At 49.9% G+C, this 23835-nt stretch overlaps 2 protein-coding genes across 4 annotated transcripts in view; one reads left to right on the top strand and one right to left on the bottom strand.

Moving 5' to 3' along the window:
• LOC128349410 (very long-chain specific acyl-CoA dehydrogenase, mitochondrial-like) overlaps positions 1–8464 on the top strand; it is a 35054-nt gene extending 26590 nt beyond the window's left edge. For all 3 annotated transcript variants that reach the window (XM_053305625.1, XM_053305624.1, XM_053305623.1), the window contains 2 exons: positions 7324–7399; positions 8278–8464. In XM_053305625.1, the coding sequence (XP_053161600.1) occupies positions 7324–7399; positions 8278–8415 (214 nt within the window). In that variant the 3' untranslated portion in view covers positions 8416–8464. The remainder of the gene's footprint in view (positions 1–7323; positions 7400–8277) is intronic.
• LOC128349411 (D-beta-hydroxybutyrate dehydrogenase, mitochondrial-like) overlaps positions 1–23835 on the bottom strand; it is a 196840-nt gene that overhangs the window by 75130 nt on the left and 97875 nt on the right. The gene's annotated exons all lie outside the window — the stretch shown is intronic.

The raw sequence follows: 23835 nt of genomic DNA, 5'->3' as shown, positions 1-23835 counted from the left end.
CCAAAAAGGCTGCTGGACCCAGCGGGTTTCCAAAAGGCCTTGGAGGGGTTCGATGTTGGTGTGGCCGGTGATTCTGTTGATGCCCTGGTGGGAACCTGGAATCGAGAACTCACCAGGGCAGTAGATATGATTGCTCCTAAGCGTCCCTCCAGGCCTGCTTCTAAGATGGCCCCCTGGTATACGGAGGAGTTGCGTGGGATGAAGCGGCTTGGTAGGCGACTGGAACGCAGGTGGAGGAGAACTCGGCTCGAATCTGACAGGATGCAGCATAGAACCCATTTGAAGACCTATGCAATGGCGGTGCAGGTGGCAAAAAAAAATTTTTGGTCGGCGCAAATTGCGTCTGCGGGTTCACGTACGGCAGAGTTATCCCGGGTGGTGAGGAGTATAATTTCTGCTCCTTCTGCCTCAAATCAGTTCCCGGAGACACTCTGCTGTGATGCCTTTAGTGGGTTCTTTGCGGATAAAATCTCCTGTATTCGGGCCGACTTGGACTCCACTATTTCTGCAGGGTCCGTGAGGGAGGTATCCAGCAATCCCTCTTGCAGTGTTAGGATGGATCGGTTTCAATCTGTGACTCTTGATGACGTGGACAGACTGCTTGGGGCGGTGCGGCCTACCACTTGTTCTCTGGATCCTTGCCCGACCTGGCTGCTTCGATCTAGTGGAGAGATTGTTGGAGATGGCCTAGTTAGTATCATAAATGCTTCTCTGGGGGAGGGGAGGGTGCCTCCTTGTTTGAAGGAGGCAATAGTTAGACCTCTTCTTAAGAAGCCTACCCTGGATCCCTCAGCGATGGATAGTTATAGGCCAATCTCCAATCTCCCCTGGCTGGGCAAGGTAATTGAGAGGGTGGTGGCTAACCAGCTCCAGGCGGTTTTGGAGGAATCTGATTATCTAGACCCATTCCAAACTGGCTTTAGAACGGGCTATGGGGTTGAGTCAGCCTTGGTTGGCCTGATGGATGACCTTTACCGGGGAATTGACAGGGGGAGTGTGACTCTGTTGGATCTCTCTTGGATCTCTCGGTGGCGTTCAATACCATCGACCATGGTATCCTTCTGGGTCACCTGGAGGGGTTGGGAATAGGGGGCACCGCTTTGCGGTGGTTCCGTTCCTATCTCTCGGGTAGATCCTAGATGGTGGAGCTTGGTGACAGTCGCTCCTCAAAGCAGGAGCTGTTATATGGAGTCCCTCAGGGCTCCATTCTGTCCCCAATGCTTTTCAATATCTACATGAAACCGCTGGGTGAAGTCATCAGGAGATTTGGTGCTGGGTGTTATCAGTATGCTGATGACACCCAAATCTACTTCTCCTTTTCATCTTCAGGAAATGGCACTCACTCTTTAAATGCCTGCCTACAGGCAGTAATGGGCTGGATGAGGGAGAACAAATTGAAGCTGAATCCAAGCAAGACGGAGGTGCTCATTGTGGGGGCTCAGAATCTGAGGAGTGAGTTAGATCTCCCTGTGCTGGATGGGGTTACACTCCCCCGGAAGGAGCAGGTGCGCAGCTTGGGAGTACTCCTGGACCCAGGCCTCACCCTGGTCTCAGGTGGAGGCCATGGCCAGGAGTGCTTTCTATCAGCTTCGGCTGATTCGACAGCTGCGTCCATTCCTTGAGGAGGATGACCTCAAAACAGTGGTGCACCAGCTGGTAACCTCCCGGCTTGACTATTGCAATGCGCTCTATGTGGGGCTGCCTTTGTACGTAGTTCAGAAACTTCAATTAGTTCAGAATGCGGCAGCCAGATTGGTCTCTGGGGTAACCCGGAGAGACCATATTACGCCTATTTTGAAACAATTACACTGGCTGCCGATATGTTTCCGGGCAAAATACAAAGTGCTGGTGATTACCTTTAAAGCCCTGAACGGCTTAGGTCCAAGTTACCTTGGAGAGCGCCTTCTTCTGCACGATTCCCACCGCACATTAAGGTCATCTGAGGCGGTTCGTCTCCAGTTGCCACCGGCTCGTCTGGTGGCGACTCGGAGGCGGGCCTTCTCTATGGCTGCTCCGGAGCTGTGGAATGTGCTCTCTGTGGAAATCCGTAATTCGAGTTCTCTGTTGGCCTTCAGGAGGGCCCTTAAAACATATTTGTTTGGCCTGGCCTTCCAGGGCTTTAAAAATTTTTTTTAATTTTTAATTTTTAATTTGATTTAGGGTTTTTAATTACTTAACACCCACCCCCCTCCGGCCTTGTGCAGATGGGAGGGAGTTTGTCCCAGCCTGTCCTGCACGAAGACCAGGAAGGGTTTCGTTTGACCCTTTTGGTCAAGGGGCGAGGTTTTGGCCAGGATTGACCAATCCCCGCCCCATTCTCCATTCTCCATTCTCTCTTCAGTTGGGACCAGGCAATCACAGGAGAAGCAGCTCTCCCCTCCCTCCCCCCCGGTACAGAGTGGGTCTAGCGACTGGCCGCCTGAAGGGGCCGAGTAGGAATTTTTTGCTCCCAACACACTGGCCAGTGTTGGGTTTTTTCCCACCTACTCCGTTCTGTGTCCTGGGTGCGTAGTTAGAGTTAGGTCAGCCACAATGGCAGGAACAGTGCGGGCGGGGTGGTAATTTGAGGGTTAGAACATCGGTGAGCACCCTTGGATATTTAAAAGGGGTGATTGGTTAATCGCTCCTTTGCAGCCTGTGCGGCACGGGGAAAATGATTGCCATGAACCCTGCTTCAGGACTTCTCCAACCTTTGGGCTGTGCGGTCCGGGGTGGACGAATGCCTAGAAGTATCCAGATCCTCTCTTACAGAAGGGGGGGGGGTCGGCTTTGAAGGAATTGGGTCGAGTGTACCTGCCCATTCCCGAGCCAGGGTGTGTCGCCCAGTAGGGCTCTGGGTAGGATTTCAGAGTTCTGACCTGCTTCTATTGGCCCGCACTGTTCTCTAAGGGTGATTAATCACCTGGTGTTCCAGTCTGCCATGCCTTGTGTAATAGTTAACAAAGTTGTGGCCCTTTTCTTCCATACTAAGTCTACGTGTTTTCTTGAGCTGGGGTCTGGGGACAATGTTTAATTTTTGTTTTAAAATGTTTTTAAATTGTTAGTTGTTGTTTTATTGTTTTAATTTGTTTTAGCTTTTCATTGTTTTATAAGTTTGTTTTAATTGTAAACCGCCCTGAGCCATTTTGGAAGGGCGGTATATAAATCAAATAAATAATAGTAAATAAGAAATAAATAAATCAACTTGCAGACACGACACGCACAGGATAAAGTTGCTTCCTGCTTGCATGTACTGCCATAGCATCAGCCTTCACATGGGCACTGTGCTGTGCCTTATCACACAGACCTGCCATGCTGTTCACCAAACAATCCACAACAGTCCCTATTCCATACCGAAAGTCCGTTTTGTCGTTTCCTCTCCCAGAAGGGAAACAGACGAGCTATTCAGAAGACAGAACCTGGGTCCAGAGGGGTGGTGCCAGATGCAGTGCCGATAACGCCCAGTCAGCAACGCCTCCTCCCAGCGTCAGGCCCGTGGGCAAAGAGGCCGGCGTTTACTCGTAGCCCAGAAGGACAGGCACCAAGGGCTGCATTGACCAAAGGCCTAGCCTGGGGTGGGCAGACCTGGCCCTCCAGCTGACTGTGGACTACAACTCCCAGCATCCCGAGCCACAATTTATTGTGGCTGGTTGTGGTGTGTGTATACACACACAGAGAGACACCGTTGTGTGCTGGGCCATTGGAACAGGGACCTCCTCGCGGTTTGCCTCTGGCCAGTGTCCTCTCACCCTCCAGTATGTCAAGGAGCTGTCAGCTGTGTCAGGAAACTCTTGTGCTCCAGGTGCGGAGGGGGAGCGAGGCTGGAGACCGCCCCTGGCCCCGCCCACACGCCTGACATCAGACGAGGGGGTGTGGTCTTCCTCCCAGAGGGGACACGCGGCCCCACTCGGAAGGCAGATGGGCCCGTGCGGTGTTGGGCCGCGCAGGCTGGAGCAACTCTCCCTGCCTTGAAAGGGGGGGGAACCCTTCCGGCTGTGCTGCCCACACAGCGCAGACCCATCGCCCTCCCAAAGGGGCCGCAGGGCTCCATGCGGGAGGGAGATGGGCCCCGCTGCGGCGGCAACGTTGGCTGAGTTCATTCCCAAACGGGGCCAAGCGCCCCCCCCCGTGTCTGACGGCTGTGAGGCGCAGCCCCTGGTTGGCGGCAGCCAGGGTTCTTTGAACCCGTCCGCCTAATGGTGGCTCCGCCCCTGCAAGGCTCCAGTTGAGAAATTGCGGCACACTGTGGGATTGTGCTCACAAGGGAATTGTCATGACAAAGATTTAAAGACAAGAACTCGAGAGAAATCGTAGTTGACTTAGAGAGCTCCTAGTGCGTTGAAATAGAGCCGGTTAGATTTGCTAATACAGCATCTGTCCGGCCTTATAGCATGGACAGAGTCCAAGACCTCAACACAGCATTGGTGACTGAGGGCACTTCATGGAAGTTTGTTCCAAGGACCATTGTACGTGCTGTCCGGAAAGAGTCAAGTGAAGGCCAAAGGCAACCTCAGTCTCTCCATCAAAATGCCCACCTTTTCTAGCCTAAAATTTCTCATGGCTACAGGGGCGTAGCAAGGTTAGAGTGGGCCCAGAGACGAGATTTTAAAATGTCCCCTGCCCCACTGAAGCTCAGCTCATGAAGTAAAGAAATCTTAAATGAGGCTGAATAGTGATAACAAAAAACATAGTTTTATATATCTATATCTATATCTCGTATGTGCCACAATAGAACATCATCCTAAATTATTTTTTAAAAGGTTTTGTAAATTGTGGGCGATGCAAGTCATTGAATGGTCCTAGAGAAAGACGTGCTGTCCTGGTAGCTCCAAGTCTTAACACTCACATCAATTTCGGAGGATGAATACAACTGCAGGAAGCCCGGGCGGGTGCACGGCTGGGGGAGTCAGTCATGTGACTTGCCTCTGCCCCGCCCCCAAGAGAGTGGGCCCCCAGACAACCGTCTCCCCTGGCCCTGTTATAGTGACGCCCCTGCAGGACTACACAAAGCCACAACTTGGTGGAACACATCAGCATTCCAGTCCCCTCTTAATAGGAAACTTGTGGTCTGCTTTGGTTACTTTATCTCACATTTATAATCATAACCTCTTTCATGTCCTTCTCTAATCTTTATGTTTTAGAAGCAAGAGCAGACTCAGGTCCTAAAGATGCATTGTGAACCCCCTGATTCACATAAGCATCTTTGAAAAACATGGGTTTCAGGACCTGGGGTTGTCGGGTACAGGGCCATTGTCTCTAGGTCTAGCTGAATCAAAGGGGTAAGGGAAGAAGCGGTGGCCTTATTTCTGGTGTCGCTGGCAATCTTTCTGCTACTCCCGCCCTCCAAAGATTTGATAGAAGCTTTTTCCATTCCTCCCCTCCCCTCCCTTTGCATGGAGTGAACGTGCAAAGGGCAGTCAGGCCACCAAAGAGGCTGAGGAAAGCAGCCGGCTCTGCCCTGGACGCGGTGGGTCAAGCTGGACACCCAGCTAAGCTTGCTACGGTGGCGCGGTTGGTCATGCAGCTGAGGGTGGGGGGTGGGGAGGCCGCAGCCACCTCTTTTGAGGATTGACATGTGCCCCTGTTGCTTACCCTGCTGTTATGGGGACTGCAAAGGCTCATGGGAAATACACGGCAGATTTTTGTCAGAACAGAAGCCAATGAGAGAAGAGCTGGTCTTGTGGTAGTAGCAAGCATGACTTGTCCTAACCCTGGTTGCATATGAATGGGAGACTAGAAGTGTGAGCACTCTAAGATATGCACCTCCGGGGATGGAGCTAGCGCTCTGGGAAGAGCCTCTAGGTTCCAAGTTCCCTCCCTGGCAGCATCTCCAAGAGAGGGCTGAGAGAGATTCCTGCCCGCAACCTGGGAGAAGCCGCTGCTGCCAGTCTGTGTAGACAATACTGAGCTAGATAGACCAAGGGTCTGACTCAGTATAGGGCAGCTTCCTATGTTCCTATGTAAGCCCATGTTCTACTGTGGGCCTGAGTTTCTGAACACAATAAAAGGGGCAAGAGAGGAGAAAAGAAAAGTAGGTGGTTCTCAGCCGAATATAGATCACCAGCAAGGGAAATCAGCTTCTTCAAGATCATTTCCCAAACTTCTGTACCTTGATCTTTTCTCAGTAGATCTGCATGAAAATTGCGTAGCTGGTGGCACTTGCTCCTGTGCTTCCTCCCAGATTTCAGGCAGTTTGAGCAGATGACGGAGCTTCATGATGGCGGAATGCAGTTTGGAGACCTCCCCTTAAGTATACAGGCACGACGTCTGTAAAACGCTACATGAGTTGGTGTGGCGGGGCAGCAAAGAGGGTCTAACTAAGTGGCAATATATCCCAACATAAACACAAATTGCCACAGGACATGTTGTGTGATGTATAGAGCTATCTGCTGGCAATCCATGAAAAACTCACCTGCTTTAATTATTACTTTTATTCTAACTTGAAAAAGGAACAGGTTTTCCAGGGATAGTCAGCAGATTGCACAAGAAATTATGCAACGTGTTTAAACATCATTTGGCTGTCCTGTGAAATCTCCCGATGCAATTGGTGTTCATGTTGGAATTAATTGCCATCCAGATGGCCCCAGAAACTAAGCCGTGACCCAGGAGGACGTCTCCTCACTCAAAGGGCACCTTGACCACGAATTCTCAGGCAGTAGTCTTGGGAAAGCCAGACTCTCTCTCGGCCTCTGCAATATGGGGACGATAATCTAGTCTACCATACAGGGTTGTTTTAGAGCTTCCAAAATAATGCATGTTAGTAGATTTGAACACGCTCATCACTATGTACCATGTAACTTTTTAAAGCTGCTTTGGGGGCCTCTTTTTCAGCTGTGCAGGAGGATATCAGCCCTGACACTCGTTCCATACCGTAGCAAAGGTGGAACATAGGAATCTGCCTTCTACTGAGTCAGACCCTGGGTCCATCTAGCTCAGGATTGTCTACCCAGACTGGCAGCGGCTTCTCCAAGGTTGCAGGCAGGAGTCTCTCTCGGCCCTGTCTTGGAGATGCTGCTGCCAGGGAGGGAACTGGGGACCTTCTGCATGCAAGCCTGCAGCTGCTCTCACACAGGCAGTCTCCCTTTCAGGCGCAAACCAGGGCAGACCCTGCTTAGCCAGAGGGACAAGTCCTGCTTGCTCCCACCAGACCAGTTCTCCACCCTTGCTGGGGCACCGCGGCCGGCTTGTTTGGCACCCCCCCCCTGAGTGCAGCTCTCCCCCAGGGCAGCCTTGCCGGTGGAAGGTGTCTCCGGCGGCGGGCCGTGGAATGGGGGCACAGCTGCTTGCGAAGCCAGCCCATCCCCTGAGGGGCTGCAGCCTGCCTCTGCCTCCTTGCTCTTCCAGGGCCAGCCGCACTCTGTCTCTGGGGCAACCCACAGCGCAGCACGAGAAGCTCCTGTGCCAGACGTGGTGCCGTGAGGTAGGCTGCCCGTCTCCCGGCCTCTGCTTGGCCAGGGCCGCCTCCTGCCTGGGTGTCCCCTTCCCGCTGCCTACTCTGCTGCTGGCTTGGTCCTCCCAGCTGGCCCTCTCTCTTCCTCCTCATTGCCCCCCCCCCCTTAGTGTGCCCCCCCCCACACACACTCACTTCCTGCTGATCTCTTCCTCCTCCCCAGCCGGGGGCAAGAAGAGCTTCCTGGAGGTGATCAGGCGTGTCGGCCTCTCCCTGCCCTCCAATTAGCTGCAATTATGGGCAATTAGCTGCACCTGGCAGAGGCAGCAGACTGGGGGCCCTGGATGCACCTTGGCTGACCCTGGATGCACCCTGGCCTGCCAAGAGCAGGGCCCATTCGCCGCCCAGTCCCCCGGCCTGGCTGGACCCTACAGGACACTGCCCAGCTTGGCCTGGGAGGGCACTGTGCCAGCTGCAAGGCCCAGCCTTGGCTCGCCCGGGCTGGCGGGGGGGGGGGGGCTCCAGGAGACCAGGGTCCTTCCCGAGGGGGCTCTCCTGCTCTCCCCGAAGAGAGCTCTGTCCTGTCCCCAGCTCAGGGGGGTCTCTTGCAGAGAGTCAAATGGTGCTAGGCCTGGGAGCCTGCAGCAACTCCTGTACCGGGCCTAAGGAGGAGCCCGCAAGGGTGCTTGGCAGATCCCTGGGAACCCCCGTGGGGAGGAGTTCCACAGGTTCCCTTCACGTTCCTCCTGCCAGCGGCAGGGTGGGGGTGGGGGACGTCAAGGCCAAAGCAGGGCGCGTGTCCCTCCCTTGGTGATGGTCTGTCCCTGCAAGGGCTGAGGGCTCCCACGCCTGCATGGGTGGGGGGCTGACGAAGGAGGGCCCCCCCCCAGTGTGTCCGTCTCTTGCAGGCCTCCCAGCGTGTGCGCACTTCTCTGCGGGAAGCCACGTCCTCCAAGGGGGAGGAATCCTTTGCCAGCATGAAGCTGATCTCGGACGCCCTGGTGAAGAACGGCGGTGCTGTGGCCGCCCACCCTCTGGGCTTCTGAGCGGAGTCTTCAGGGGGCCGGCATGCCTATTAAAGCTGGTGTAGAAGGAGTTGCTCCAGTCCCTGGGCTGTTTGAGTCTGACTGAGCGAGGGCTGAGCTGAAGAGCTTTGGTGCTGGGAGAGGGGGGGGGCAGGGGGCACCCTGGGCGGGCTGCGGAGGGCGGCTTCCCCTGCCTTTGGCAAGGACAGGCTTGTGGCCAGGGAAGGTGGTTTATAGCTGCTTCCTTTGTAAACACAACACAACCTTATGTTTGTTTAAAGGTGACGTATGCTGTCGAGTCGGTGTCGACTCCTGGCGACCACAGAGCCAGAGAATACAGGAGGGGTTGACCATTGCCGCCTCCCGCACAGTATGAAATGATGATAACTTTCAGCACCTTCCTATGTCGCTGCTGCCCGATACCAGCGGGGATTCAAACCGGCAACCTCTGGCTTGCTAGTCAGGTCATTTCCCCCCTGCCCGCTGCGCCATTAAGTGGCTTACTTGTGTTTGTTTAACTTAGCTTTATTCAGAAACAACTCAATTTCCCCCTTTCCCTCCCTTTTCTTTTTCTGACTCTAACCTCCCCGCTCACACTCTTCACAGGGGACCAACTTCTAATTAACAAAATATAAAAGATGATTAGATAGAAAACAACACATCCCTCCCTTTTATAACAACCAGAATGGAATTGGTTTAAAATTCAGTGACAAACTCTTGAAGTCTTTTCGGTGGTCTCCTGTTGGACACACGTCTTCTCATTCTTGGGGTCTCTGGCACAGGAGCCGTTCATGGTGTTTTTTCTGGTACAGAGGATTGTTCATCATTTTCATCAGCCTCCTCTGTGTGAAGTCAGAACGGGGGGCAAGATCACATCCCTCTCCAGCTCCTCTCTTGAGACCAGACTCCCTCCCCTCTTGTCCCACAGGACGCCTGATGCGGGGAAGTCCCAGGCGCTCCCATTTCTCCCGGTATGGCAGGATCTCCTCAGATTTTGGTGGTTTTAGTCCAGAATGTCAAGAACATCCTTTTCTCACTTCATTAGGCAGCCGCATTCAGACCAAGTCCTCCACCTGGAATGTCCAGTGTTTTACACCCCGCTTCTGATCCACATTCAGTTTGCATTTGGGTTGCTTCTCCCTTACTTGGCCACACATCTCTGCATCCTCAGGGTGAGATGGCCTCTCAGTTGCTGCCACTGGGGGAGTTTGGTACTAGCTTTGCATCCTCTCAGCAGTTCAAAAGGTGATTTTCCTGTGGGAAACACCTATATGGAGCAGCAGCAATATAGGAAGATGCCGAAAGGCATCATCTCATACTGCACAGGAGATGGCCAAACCCCTCCAGTATTCTATGCGTTTCAGCATCTTCCTATATTGCTGCTGCCCCATATAGGTGTTTCCCATAGTTTGGGGAACATACCAGCGGGGATTTGAACCAGCAACCTCTTGCTCTCTAGGCAAGTTACTTCCCCACTGTGCCATTAGGTGGCAGCAAACATGAATTGTCCCCTTTGCTAAGCAGGGCCTGCCCTGGTTTACACTTGAATGGCAGACTACATGTGTGAGCACTGTAAGATATAGAGGCTGCTCTGGGAAGAGCATCTGCACGCTTGCATGCACAGGGTTCCAAGTTTACTCCCTGACATCTTCCAGATAGAGCTAGGAGAGATTCCTGCCTTCAACCTTGGAGAAGCTGCTACCAGTCTGTGTAGACAATACTGAGCTAGATGGACCAAGGGTCTGACTTGGTATATGGCAGCTTCCTATCTTCCTATATAATAGTTGCCTGCACAGTCATCTTTGTGGGAGGAGAGCTGGTCTTGTGGTGGCAAGCCTGACTTGTCCCCTTTGCTAAGCAGGGTTCATCCTGGTTTGCATTTGAATAGGAGACTACGTGAGTGCATTGTAGATCTTCCCCCACTTAGGGGATGGAGCTGCTCTGGCAAGAGCAGAAGGTTCCAAGTTCCCTCCCAGGCAGCAGCTCCAAGACAGGGCTGAGAGAGATTCCTGCCTGCAACCTTGGAGAAGCCGCTGCCAGTCTGTGTAGACAATGCTGAACTAGATGGACCCAGGGTATACGGCAGCTTCCGATGTTCCTAAATTCCTATGTCAATGAGGTAAACTGTGTCCCATTGTCAGTCGCCAGTTCTTTAGGGAGATCTTCTCTTGCAAAAACTGCAGCCATGAATTGGATCACTTTGTCAGCAAATGAAACTTCTGGCCATCTGGAATAGTAATCCACCAGCACTATAACAAATGTTTGTTTTGTGGGTTGGTTGTCAAAAGGCTCCATTATATCCAGAGCAAGTCTGGATATAGCCATGATCCCAAGGACCACAGGGATACTCTACCGGAGTCAAGTGGGTGGTAGAAGTTTTTGATTTGTCACATAGAGCACAAGCCATACACTGCCTGATTGCCTCTTTGTGGACCATACCTGGCCACCATAAACTTTCTCTGATTCGCCTTTTAGTCAAGCTCATGCCCCAAGTGACCTTCATGGGCAATTTTGATCACTTTTGCTTGTAAGGAGTTTGGCACCAAACAATCAGTCCTCAGCACCAGTTCATTGAGAAGGGACAGCTTATTCGCCATGTGCATGTAGAGTTGAAGATGTTCAGGTATCTTGTTTTTGTGTGGCCATCCATTACTTATTAGTTTAAGTTGAGTATGATCAGCACTGAGTGCCCGCTTTCCACTCAGAAGTCATGATGTGGATGAAGCTATTTGCACAATTACCACTACTCCATCCTCTTCTTCTGTGACCTCTCTTGGCCTAGGGGTGGAATTTGAGACAAACAATCTACAGTTGTATTCTGTATATCTGGATATTCCACCTGGAAATAAAAGTCCATGAGTCTGAAGATCCACTTCACTGTTCTTGGGATTGCTCAACTTGATCCCCAAGTAGTAAATAATGCAGACGGGTTTATGGTCTGACCATAAAGTGAATTTTCTGCCCCACAAGTAAGTCCTCACTGCCCAGAAACATGCTAGAGCTTCTTTTTCAATGACAGAGTACATCTTCTCTGATGCAGTAAGCACGCTGGAAGCAAAGGCAACTGTAACTTCCCTGTCCCTTTGCTGGGTCAAGAGCACTCAAAGCATATTCAGAAGCATCAGTGGTTACAATAGTGTGTCTGCTAGTGTCAAAAGAAATGAGAGAGCATGGCTTTCAGCAATTGTCAGTTTGATAGTCTGAAAACTAGGCTTGCAGGATGCATCCCAGTTAAATGCTACATTTTTAAAAAAGAAGACAACACAATGGAGCAACTTTTGAGGCAAATTATATAACACATTTACAAATTATGTAACACATTTTCTTGTAGAGTAATACAGAGTCCTAAAAATAATCTAAATGCATCCTTCTTGCGTGGTTCTGGTGCTTCCCAAATAGCTTTCACCAAGTTTGTTTTGGGATTTACACCACTCTGAGATATTGAGTGTCACTGAGTGTGTGCAAAACTGACATATCTCTGCAGAGATAGCAAGTCTGTGTTGTTGGAGTTTTCTTAAGACTTCTGTCAGTTTAGCATCATGCTCCTCAGTGGTTTTCCATACACTACAATGCCATCCTGAAAGTAAGTGATTCCATCTGTAGTCCCCAAAATTGCATGCATCATTCTTTGAAACACCAAAGCTTCAAAGGCTAATCCAAAGGGCAGTCTTTTGAACTGGAAAAAAAACACACCCTGGAGTTATGAAGGCTGTGTGTTTGTGAGAACTTTTGAGCAGAGGAATTTGATGACAGGCCAAAGACAAGTCCCAAATTGTTAACGTGGAGGCCTCTTTCAAGTTGGAGTTTGCATCTCTTCCATCTATGCACATTTGAAGTGTACCATTTGATTTCCACACACAAGAACAATGAGAGAGACCTGTTCTGATGACTTGCCAGGCTCTATGATGTTTATTATTTATTTGTTTGTTTGTTTACATTTTATATCCCGCTCTTCCTCCAAGGAGCCCAGAGCATGTTGGCATGCTGCAGTCTTAAGAGCTCCTCTCTAAGTGGTTGGTGCAAAGCTATGGGTATGATGGTCACTTTGTGTTGTGCAGGTATTGCATTGGCCTTCATCTGAATTTTATATTTGAAATGTATGGCAGTGCCAGGAGTATCAGCAAAAACATCTGATAAATCAGCAACCATATCAGCATATGGATGCTCCATCATCTTTAATACGGGTTCCATGCTATTTGGGCCCAACACTATCCAGAGATCTTTCTGATGTTTCCAGCCCAATATTGAGACTTCTTTTTGTGACACTTTCCCCTCTATGGTACATCCTTTGTCTTCCAGACAGCAGTGAAGTATCTATGTACGGCAATAGGAGAACCTCCGTATCCCCATGGGTGGATGTCTGAAGGCTGCAGGTGCAGATCTGATGTATCAAGGAGCTTCTTGTAATTCAGATGGGAAATTATAGTGCAGAACCAGAATCTGCCAGCATCCACACTTCATGGCCATGAGGTTTAACTTGACAATGTGGAGAAGAAGGCACTGAATCTGTCACACATAAAATGCTGTCAGGAAGTGGTTCATCTGCCTCATCCTTCTCATATGGTGAATCAGTCATGGGGTGGACTTCAGACCTGCAAACCTTAGCAAAGTGTCCCCCCCTTTTTGGACTACTTTCCAGTAGGCTTATGAGATCACCTGATAGTCTGCGTGTCTGTCTGTCTGTCTGTGGCGTTTTCCAGACTGCAAGCTCTGCAGTGGTTGGAAGTGCTTCAGCTTGTCAGGATCGTACTCAAAATGTAAATAAAGCCTAGAAGCTGTTGTCTGCATAGTTCGTGGTAAAGCTGTGGCCATTTGTATTGACATCCATAATGAGGTAGTTTCCAAGCGGAGACTGTTCATATTGTTTGTGAGAAGTGTCCTCCGTGCCCTCCTACTGCCCCATTTTGAGCCAATGGGGTCGCAGAGCGGGTGGGAGGCGATGACACAAATAAGTCTTTAAAAAATAAATCTTGGTGGCTTTGCGCAAAGCCGCCTGCAGGGGAAGCAAATACAAAGCAGGGAATTGAGGAACTAAATAGAAAGCAACTAGTTTGACACACATTAATGTGTAGTAAAAAAAAGTTTAAGCCACTGGCAAAAAGCAAATGAAAATGAGATTGCATTGCTGCACCTCTTGCAACCTCTTACACCATTGTGCAAAACCCCCAGCAAACAAACAAACAAAAAAACATTTCAAAAGCTGAGAGGAGATTAAGATACGAACAAATCATCAAGTTGCTGAATGAACCATCCACCTCACCCCACAGAAACAGCAGACCAGGCCTCCTAAAACAGGACAATACAGCTATTTTTGCCACGTATATGCAATGTTATAGCACTGAAACGCAAAGATAAAACCTGAAAGAAGGCATCAGATATGTGAACGGCACCTTGCTGTCAGCACACTGCGATGTCAAAACACAAGTAGTTCAGAAGCACGCTTAGCGGATATACAGTGAAACTGTTGTAGCGTGTAATCTGGAATGCGCCTGTGTGGGTGTTGCCCCCTATCAACTTCGCAATGCCTGGACCAATATGAACCAAATTTGGTACGGTTGTAAGGACACATGGGGCACCTCAATTGGAGCAGTTTGTGATGATGTCATCCATCCCAATTCAAGATGGTGGACACATGAATGTTTGAGGTGCAAGTGGGCTAACTTGTGAACTGCCTAACAAAATTTGGACCAAATTTAGTCCGGTTGTAGGGATAGTGAGCAGAAAGTAGGCAGATCAGTTCTTACTAGAACAATGTGTTTTGCACCTGTTGCAAGTGACCTTCCGTGGAGGACAGTGAGCAAAATTGGCTTTGTGGGCAGAGTCTCCACATTGGCCTCCTTTTTTGTGCTGCCACTTCCCGGGCAGTGCCACATGAGAAGACTGAGCTTGGAAGGATTGAGGCTGAACAGCCTGGCTTGCAGGAGGCTGGCATTGGGATGCCAAAGAGAGCCACTTGGCACAGTGAAGAGCATTTCCCACCCTCCTGGCCATCTCTGTGACTTTCTCTAAGGTACGTTTCCACCCCAATAGCAGTTTCCCATGCAGTCTGTTTTCATAACATGAAAACTGTTGATAAATGAGCCTTGATCATTTCATCAGTAAAGTTGGCAAACTCACTGGTTACACTTAAGGCATGCAATGCTGTGATATACTGGTACAGATTCACCAGGCAGTTGGGACCTAGAATAGAACTTGTAACGCTCAGCAACCACATTCAGAGTAGGCTTGAAATGATCATCTAAGGCTCGAAGAGCAGCTTCGTAAGGGTGGCATCGCCTTCCAAGTTGGCAGGAAAGAGCAAATGAGCATCTATTCTCTGGCTTTCAGGGCCCAGGCAGTGGAGCCATATGGCCTTCTGCTCTGCTGGAGTAAAATCGGGGTCTGTCTACTGAGGAGGTAATTGCAGAAATAGGACCTCCATTGTTTCCAGGGAAGAGCCGCTTCTCCTGAGGTGGGCAAGGAAAAAAGGAGTGGTGGGATCTGAGCCATGCTGCAATGGTGGGCCTCCAGGGAACAAGAGTTCAGGACTGATGGGTGGGGGGGAACCTTCAGGGGTTGTGCCGGTCAGGCAGCTGGAGCAACAATCATCATCCGCAATGGGAGAATGCAGCAGGTCAGGAATATAGGCCCAATAAATTATGCAATGAAAGGAAGATGCAGTAACTTTCACAAGCTTTGCCAGCTCACACGCATAATTGGTTCAGAATCTCATCGCCAAATGTTTTATAGCTGCTTCCCTCATAAAGGTCCTTTTAGACCTTTCAGCGGCTTCCAATACTATTGACCATAGTATCCTTCGGGGGTTGGGGGTGGGAGGTGCTGCTTTGCAGTGGTTCCACTCTTACCTCTCGGGCAGATCCCAGATGGTGTCTCTCGGGGACTGTTGTTCTTCAAAAATTGAATTTGGGTATGGTGTCCCTCAGGGCTCCATATTGTCTCCAATGTTGTTTAGCATCTACATGAAACCGCTGGGAGAGATCATCAGGGGATTTGGTGCAGGGTGTATGCTGATGACACCCAAATCTTTTTCTCCATGTCAACATCATCAGGAGAAGGCATAACCTCCCTAAATGCCTGCCTGGAGTCACTGATGGGCTGGATGGGATAACAAACTGAGTCTGAATTCAGATAATACAGAGGTACTTATTGTGCAGGGTCGGAACTCGGGAGATGATTTTTTGATCTGCCAGCTCTGAATGGAGTCACACTTCCCCCAAAGGAACAGGTATGCAGTCTGGGGATGCTTCTGGACACAAAACTCTCCCTGGTGTCCCAGACCGAGGCAGTGGCCAAAGGTGCCTTCTATCATCTTCGGCTGATATGCCAGCTGCGTCCATTTCTTGAGATGAACGACCTCAGAACAGTAATACACCTGCTGGTTACCTCCAGACTTGACTACTGCAATGCGCTCTATGTGGGGCTGCCTTTCTACATTGTCCGGAAACTGCAGTTGGTCCAGAATGCGGCAGCCAGGTTGGTCTCTGGGTCATCTTGGGGAGACCATATCACTCCTATCGTAAAAGATCTACACTTGCTGCTGATAAGTTTCTGGGCATAATACAAGGTTTTGGTTATAACCTATAAAGCCCTAAACAGCTTGGGCCCTGGGTATTTAAGAGAACGCCTTCTTTGCTATGAACCACACCGCCCGTTGAGATCATCAGGAGAGGTCCCTCTGCAATTGCCACCAGCACGTCTGGTGGCTACTTAGGGACGGGCCTTCTCCGTTGCTGCCCCAAGGCTTTGGAACATGCAAGTTAAGAGCATAACTCTAGCCTTGGATGCACGTATTGCTGCTTTGGAAAGGGAGCAAGATACTGCCCTGGAAAAAGTGTGCATATGTGAAACCAAGGAAGCCATGGCTTTAAGACAATTAGAAGACAACACAATTAGACTGGAGGACCATATTAGGAGTTTAGATTTCACCAATCAGGGATTGGTTGAGGAAGTAGCAGAGTTAGGGGAAAAAAGAACATGGCCATTCTGGGATTAAAAGACTTAGTAAAGGAACTCTCCCTGCCCAAACCCCAGCCAGTCAGGAAGTACAATCCCTGTGATTGTCACTCTCAAGTCCAGCAGCTTAAAAGACAGCTAGAACAGAAGACCCTACAAATCTCTAGCAGCACGGGAGCAGAGCCCAATCCCACCTGGGAGCCTGTGGCAGCGATCGAGGGACCAGCCCGAGAACGCACAGCCTCCAGGGAAGCAAATCCCGTAGCAGCAATTACCTCCTCAGTCACCACTAGGCTGAACACACAGTGATCTGAACAAGCTGGTAAACCCCTCTTCAGCACTGGGGTCTGCTCCCTGAACCCCAAAGCCAAACTGAGGCCTGTGTCTGGGAGTGTGTTTTTGCTAGAGACCATTAGGATGTGCCCTCTGAGTCTGTTGAACTATAGTAACCGAAGGGAATGGTTTTTCTCTATAGCTAATTGTTTATTCAAGTCAAGGCTCGACGAAAAGGGAAATTTACACCATCCTGCCTTGGAGTTTATTTTGCATTAGGCTATGCTAATGTCAATCATGAGAACTAGCTTGAAATCTGTTAAGAGTAATCATATTTAGAAGGTCTTAGGAAACCACATTTTAGATTATCAGTACCTGGATATTTTAGGGGCACATATTTTCACACAATAACTGCTGAATTGCTTTATATGTTGACTCCTAATAACATTTCTTACATGCTGTCTCCTAATAACATTTCTTGGGATTGAAGGCACCAACGAAATTTTGAGAGCTGACCACAGGCTGTCAAGCTAGGCGTAAATAGGAATGTTTTTCCATCTGGATTGTAAACAAGTCAGGCCTGGGACCCACCATGCCAATAATGGGAGACCAAGTTTGTTTACATTAAGGATGGAGACTTAGAGAGAAATGATGTGGCTGTTTTTGATTTGAGTTATGAGGAGAAGTTATAAAAGGAGATCTACCCCTCCCTCATAAAATAATCGGACAGGAGAGAGAAACATGGGCAGAAAGAACAGAGCAATGTAGAGCTAGCATGGGAAGGGAAGCAACTCAGACCCCGGGAAGTAGCTGGATGTCTGCCCTGATATATGAGAGACATCCTCTGCCCCATGGGTTGAGATGGGCTTCCTTGCCATTCCTGGGCTTCTCACCTGAGCTTCTTGGACAGCTTCCAGGTCTCCCAGCATTTTTCTCCAAGGCCTCCTGAGACTACAAACGACTGACCGGCAAATTGCTTATCTACTAGAAGCCTTCAGTCCAGCCCTTTTCAGAACTAACATACCTTTCTAATCTTGTCTCCTCTTCTTTCAGTCTCCGTCTTCTCTGCTCTCAGCCCCTTTTAGCTGGCCTAACAGCATTCTGCCTTGGCCTGAGCTCCACACCACCATCTTTCCTCCCCCTCAATTCCCTCCACCTCTCATTCCCCTGGCTCATATTTCTCTACATCAGTAATGAGCTCTCTTCTCCCCCTCCTTTCTCTGTCTTGGCCTCTCGGCTCATAGACTATGCATGGCTTTCTGTTTTCTGTCCGAGCAACCTTGGATTATTTGGGAACAAACTGGAGATAACTGACATTCCTAAGCTTCGTTTAGCCCCATAAAACAAGGGGAAAGGTGAATTTAAAGACTGCTTGTATTCATTAAACTTCCGGCAAAAGTAGGAGGGAATGCCCTTTGCTGTTAGAGTTGGGCTGTGAGATTGTTTTGGTTTGTTGCTACGCAGCAGAAGAGATAAGCCACACTTTACACACAGCAACTGAGTTTTGGCCGCTTGCCTGGACTAGATAGGAATGTGGTTTTCACTGTTACAACAGAAGCTGCTTTAGCCATTAACTATTTCTAGTGAGGCTGAATGATTTTAACTGTCACTAAGAACCCTACACTCAGAAACATCTGATTGATCTGCTTATGCTAATTACTTGAATGTAATCATAGTTAATTAAGCTTTTAAACTGTAGTCTTGTGTTTGGGTGTGCCTTCCTCTCCCCCTTCTTCCTCCTGAATGCTTCCATGATCTCGGAAAATGAACTGGAAGTAGCCTCTGTTGGCTAAGGTGAGAGTGGGCTGCCTGCTCTCCCTCCTCCTTATAGGAGGCAGCCTTATCTTATCATAACTAAGAGGGAACCTCTGTCACAGTCAAGAACATGGACCTAGTTGAGGCTAGGGAGCTAACAAGACGATGGTTCCATTAGGCCCAGACACCATTGTTGAATGGATGGTGGGATTAGTTAGGCTTCAGCATGATTTAAGATTAACCATAGAGGGAACACAGACTTTGATCCATGTAGCTGCACCAGCTGGTTTACAGGCCCAGCTTATTTCTAAGTTCACCCAAAACATCGCTGTTGTTCAAGGTGTAGATAATACCCTTGATACGTGGGGAGCGTGCCGGGACATGTGTGCCATGGTACTTCCAGCTGAGGCCATGTAGGAGCATGCAGTCACCGCAAAGCAAAGGAAGGGGGAATGCCCAGCACAGTTCCTTTACCGAGCAGCAATGGGGAGATACTTGGCCAGTCTAGTGGCCATGCCAGCAGGGACAGGCACCCTTGCCCAGGCTGTCTAGACAGTGAGGGACCTAAAAGCCATGATCCGGGGACCCCTCCCATGTTACAAGGGCAAGGTGGGCTTGCTTGGGGAACACGAGCCAGGCAATTTCAATTATCTTCTAGAGCTAGTTCAGTGTATCGTCAGCCAGCATAGTTTTGAGTCAGCTCCCAAGGAAACAGAAAAGTCCAGTAAGCACAAGGTCGCAGCAGTCACCACAGAAACAGCCCCATTTAGTAATGAGTGGGGTGGTTCCAAAGCAGAGCTTTAAACAGCAAGAGCAGAAAAAGTGGTCACAGAAGCCAGCATCTGAATGGATCCAGCTTTGGTGGGCATTGGAAGGATTCGGGGAAGCCATGTCCAAGTGGCACAGAGTAGAGACAGACAAGCTTAGGCGCTGAGTCGAGGGACTGGTCGCACGCCCAGTCCAACCCCAAGCGCAACAATTCCCTAGGAATGACCAGGAGAGACAGAGAGCAATGCAGACCATTAGAGACACCACAGAGACAGGGAGTGCAGGATCCCAAAAGAACTTGGACCTATAGAGGGGCTAGAAGCCCTGCAGCAGAGGAAGAGACCACCTGCGTCCCAGACAGCTCCCATGGTGAGAGACTGGTGTTGGCTGTCTCTTGCTGCTGCTGTTGAATGCCTGCCTGCAGGAGAGGGAGAGGGTGAGACCATCGGCCAGCCCCCTGCCTGACCTGTGGGACTGTGGCCTCTTGCAGTGGCTGCTCTGCAGGATCGGGCCCCAGGAGTGACTCAGCAGTCCCTGCTTTCCATCTGACCAGGGTGGTCATCTCTGGGCCTATAAAGGGACGCTGCTTATGATGGCAGGCCCACCACTGGTGGGGTCTCCACCAAAGGGGCAACACCAAAGGGGCAACACGAAAGGGGGTTGCCCCTTTGGGGGAGCCACTTCGGGGGGACAGTGAGGGTGAAGTTCAGGTTTCCTGACCCACAGATTCACATGTGGGTGGGTATTTCATGTGGCGTCTGTTTTAATTAGTCCTGGGTGATTTTGTTTTAATTCTGTTTATAAATGTGTCTGGGCTTATCTGCAGATGGGGAGACCGGGAGCATATCCACTGATCATGGGGTGGCAATTCCAGTGGTGGTGGGGAACAGAAGAAGTAATGTTTGCAGGTCAGTTGGCCATTACAGGGGAAGGGGACTTGGAAACTTAATAGCTGTTTCCCCTTCCAGCTGCCTGGCCAGCTCTTTGACCTTGGGGAGCAGTGCCAACCAACCTTGGAACCTCACCTTGCTCCTCTGTAATGCCAGGTCGGTCCAGAACAAATCATAAACCATCCATGACTTGATTCTGGATGAAGGCGCCGACCTGGTATGTATTACAGAGACCTGGCTGGGGGAGGCTGGTGGCCCAGTTTGGTCCCAGCTTCTCCCTCCAGGGCATTCTGTTGAGGAGCAGGTGAAGGACCGTAGGCGGGGAGGAGGAGCGGCTGTGGTATCTCCTTGACCAGGATCCCTGTTGAGGTGTTGGACTATATTGAATGTGTGTACTTAAGTTTGGGGACCAGGGATAGACTGGAGCCCCCTCAGATGACCTTGTCAAGCAGGCAGCAACCCTTGGGAGCAGGCGGTCCCTCAGGTACCCTGGGCCCAAACCGTTAAGGGCCTTAAAGGTCAAAACTAGCACCTTGAATTGGACCTGGAAATGAACTGGCAGCCAGTTGCAACTCTTTCAAAATGGGTGTGATGTGCTCCCACCGGGCAGCTCCAGATAAAACCCTAGCCGCCGTGTTTTGCACTAGCTGCAGTTTCCGGATATTCTTCAAGGGCAGCCCCACGTAGAGTGCGTTACAGTAATCCAGCTGCGATGTGACTAAGGCATGGGTAACTGTGGCCAGATCTGTCTTCTCGAGAAAGGGACGCAGCTGCCGCACCAGCCGAAGCCGTGCAAAGGCACCCCTGGCCACCGCCTCCACCTAAGCTTCCAAAAGCAGAGCCGGGTCCAGTAGTAGCCCCAAGCTGCGTACTTGCTCCTTCAAGGGGAGTGTAACCCCATCCAGAACCAGTAAAATCTCCTCATCCCGATTGGCTCTCCTACTGACCAACAGTACCTCCGTCTTATCCGGATTCAATTTCAGTTTATTAGCCCACATCCAACCCATCACGGCCTCCAGCCCCCTATTCAGGACATCCACCGCCTCCCTAGGATCAGGTGACAAGGAGAAATAGAGCTGAGTGTCATCTGCATATTGCTGACAACTCAGTACAAGACCCCGGATGACCTCTCCCAGCGGTTTCATGTAGATGTTAAACAGCATGGGGGACAAGACTGAATCCTGCGGGACCGTGATGCACATTGGGACGAAAACCCCCAACTTCAAGTATATGCTGATGGGATCTGAGCTGTCGGTGACTGACCAGGAGAGGGATCTTGGGGTTGTGGTGGACAGCTCGTTGGAAGTGGGGATTGAAAATAAAACGGCTAACATTATAATGCCCTTATACAAAACTATGGTGCGACCACACTTGGAGTACTGCGTACAATTCCGGTCACCACATCTTAAAAAGGACATTGTTGAACTGGAAAAGGTGCAGAAGAGGGCAACCAAGATGATCAGGGGCCTGGAGCACCTTTCTTTTGAGGCAAGACTACAACACCTGGGGCTTTTTAGTTTACAGTAGAAAAAAGATGACTGCGGGGAGACCTGATAGAGGTCTATAAAATCATGCATGGTGTGGAGAAAGCGGAGAGAGAGAAATTCTTTTCCCTCTCACACAACACTAGAACCAGGGGTCACTCCATGAAATTGATTGCCAGGAGGTCTAGGACCAACCAACGGAAGTACTTTTTCACACAATGTGTGATCCACTTGTGGAATTCTCTGCCACAGGATGTGGTGACAGCCAACAACCTGGATGGCTTTAAGAGGGGTTTGGATGACTTCATGGAGGAGAGGTCTATCAATGGCTACTAGTCGGAGGGCTGTGGGCCACCTCCAGCCTCAAAGGCAGGATGCCTCTGAGTACCAGTTGCAGGGGAGTAACGGCAGGAGAGAGGGCATGCCCTCAACTCCTGCCTGTGGCTTCCAGCGGCATCTGGTGGGCCACTGTGCGAAACAGGATGCTGGACTAGATGGGCCTTCTTGGGCCTGATCCAGCAGGGCTGTCCTTATGACCCCACAGGCCAGCGGCCAAGTTCACATCCAGCAGAGTTGTTCAGGGTTGTGAGAGGGCTAGTATGTGCCCCTCTTCCCTTGAATCAAAATCTGGAACTATCGATTACCCGCTGTGATGTGTTTAATGAATTCTTTGTGGGGAAAACAAGCTTTTAACAAGCTTTTTTTTTTTAGAAAGCTAGTTAAAACTTGACTTTTTATCCAGGCTTTTACATAATCATTTTTACTGCTGCTTCTGTGTGTTTTACCTGTTGTATTGTTTTTATGCTTGTATTTTATAGATTTTAAATTTGGTTTGTTTTTATATTTTTTAGCTTAATATTTTTATTGTCTTTTTATTGTATGTTTTAACTTTTGTAAACCACCTTGGGGTTGTCTTTTAATGAAAGGCGGTATATAAATGCAACAATAAAAAATAAAAATAAAAAATCTCTCGTATTCAGGCCGACAGTTACTTCAGTGTTTGATGTGGAGGTGTCCAGCAACTCCTCTTATGTTATTAGTTCCAGTTTGTGACTCCTGAAGATGTGGACAAGCTGATTGGAACGGTGTGGCCTACCACCTGTTCTTTTGACCCTTGCCTGACATGGCTTATACTATCCGGCAGGGGGGTTGTTGTAGAAGGCCTGGTAGAGATTATAAATGCATCTCCAAGGGAAGGAAGGATGCCTCCTTGTCTTAAGGAGGCAATTATTAGACCACTTCTGAAGAAGCCTGCCCTGGATCCCTCGGACTTGAACAACTACAGGCCTGTCTCCAACCTTCTGTGGCTGGACAAGGTAATTGAGAGGGTGGTGGCCTCCCAGTTCCAGAGAGTCTTGGAGGAAACTGATTATCTTGACCCATTTCAAACTGGCTTTTGAGCTGGCTATGGGGTGGAGACTGCCTTGTTCAGCCTGATGGATGATCTCCAACTGGGAATTGACAGAGGACGTGTGACTCTGTTGGTCCTTTTGGACCTCTCGGCCACTTTCAATACTATCAACCATAGTGTCCTTCTGGAGTGTCTGAGGGGGTTGGGAGTGGGAGGCACCGCTTTGCAGTGGTTCCACTCCTACCTCTCAGGCAGGTTCCAGATGGTGTCCCTTGGAGACTGCTGTTCTTCAAAATCTGAACTTTTGTATGGTGTGTCTCAGGGCTCTGTATGGTCTCTGATGTTGTTTAACATCTACATGAAATTTCTGGGAGAGATCATCAGGAGATTTGGTGCAGGGTGCTATCAGATTGCTGATGACACCCAAATCTATTTTTCCATGTCAGCATCATCAGGAGAGGGCATAACCTCCTTAAATGGAGGTTATGGAGTTGGTGATGGGCTGGATGAGGGATAACAAACTGAGACTGAATCCAGATAAGACAGAGGTACTCATTGTGTGGGGTTGGAACTCGAGAGACGATTTTGATCTGTTTGTTCTGCATGGGGTCACACTTCCCCAGAAGGAACAGGTACACAGTCTAGGGGTGCATCTGGATCCAAACCTCTCCCTGGTGTCCCAGGTTGAGGTAGTGGCCAGAGGTGCCTTCTATCAGCTTTGGCTGATACGCCAGCTGCATCTGTTTCTTGAGATGAACGACCTCAAAACAGTGGTACATCTGTTGGTAACCTCCAGATTGGTTTACTGCAATGTGCTCTATGTGGGGATGCCCTTGTATGTAGTCCAGAAACTATAGTTGGTCCAGAATGTGGCAGCCAGGTTGGTGTCATGGGCATGATGGAAGACTCTGAGGAGGAGCTGGAGGAGGGGATGGAGGGTACAGCAGAGGAGGGAAGGCAAGGACCA

This window comes from Hemicordylus capensis, chromosome 3, assembly GCF_027244095.1.
Source record: "Hemicordylus capensis ecotype Gifberg chromosome 3, rHemCap1.1.pri, whole genome shotgun sequence".
NCBI lineage: Eukaryota > Metazoa > Chordata > Lepidosauria > Squamata > Cordylidae > Hemicordylus > Hemicordylus capensis.
The sequence above is the reverse complement of the archived record's forward strand: the minus strand, read 5'-3'. Positions and strand labels throughout refer to the sequence as shown.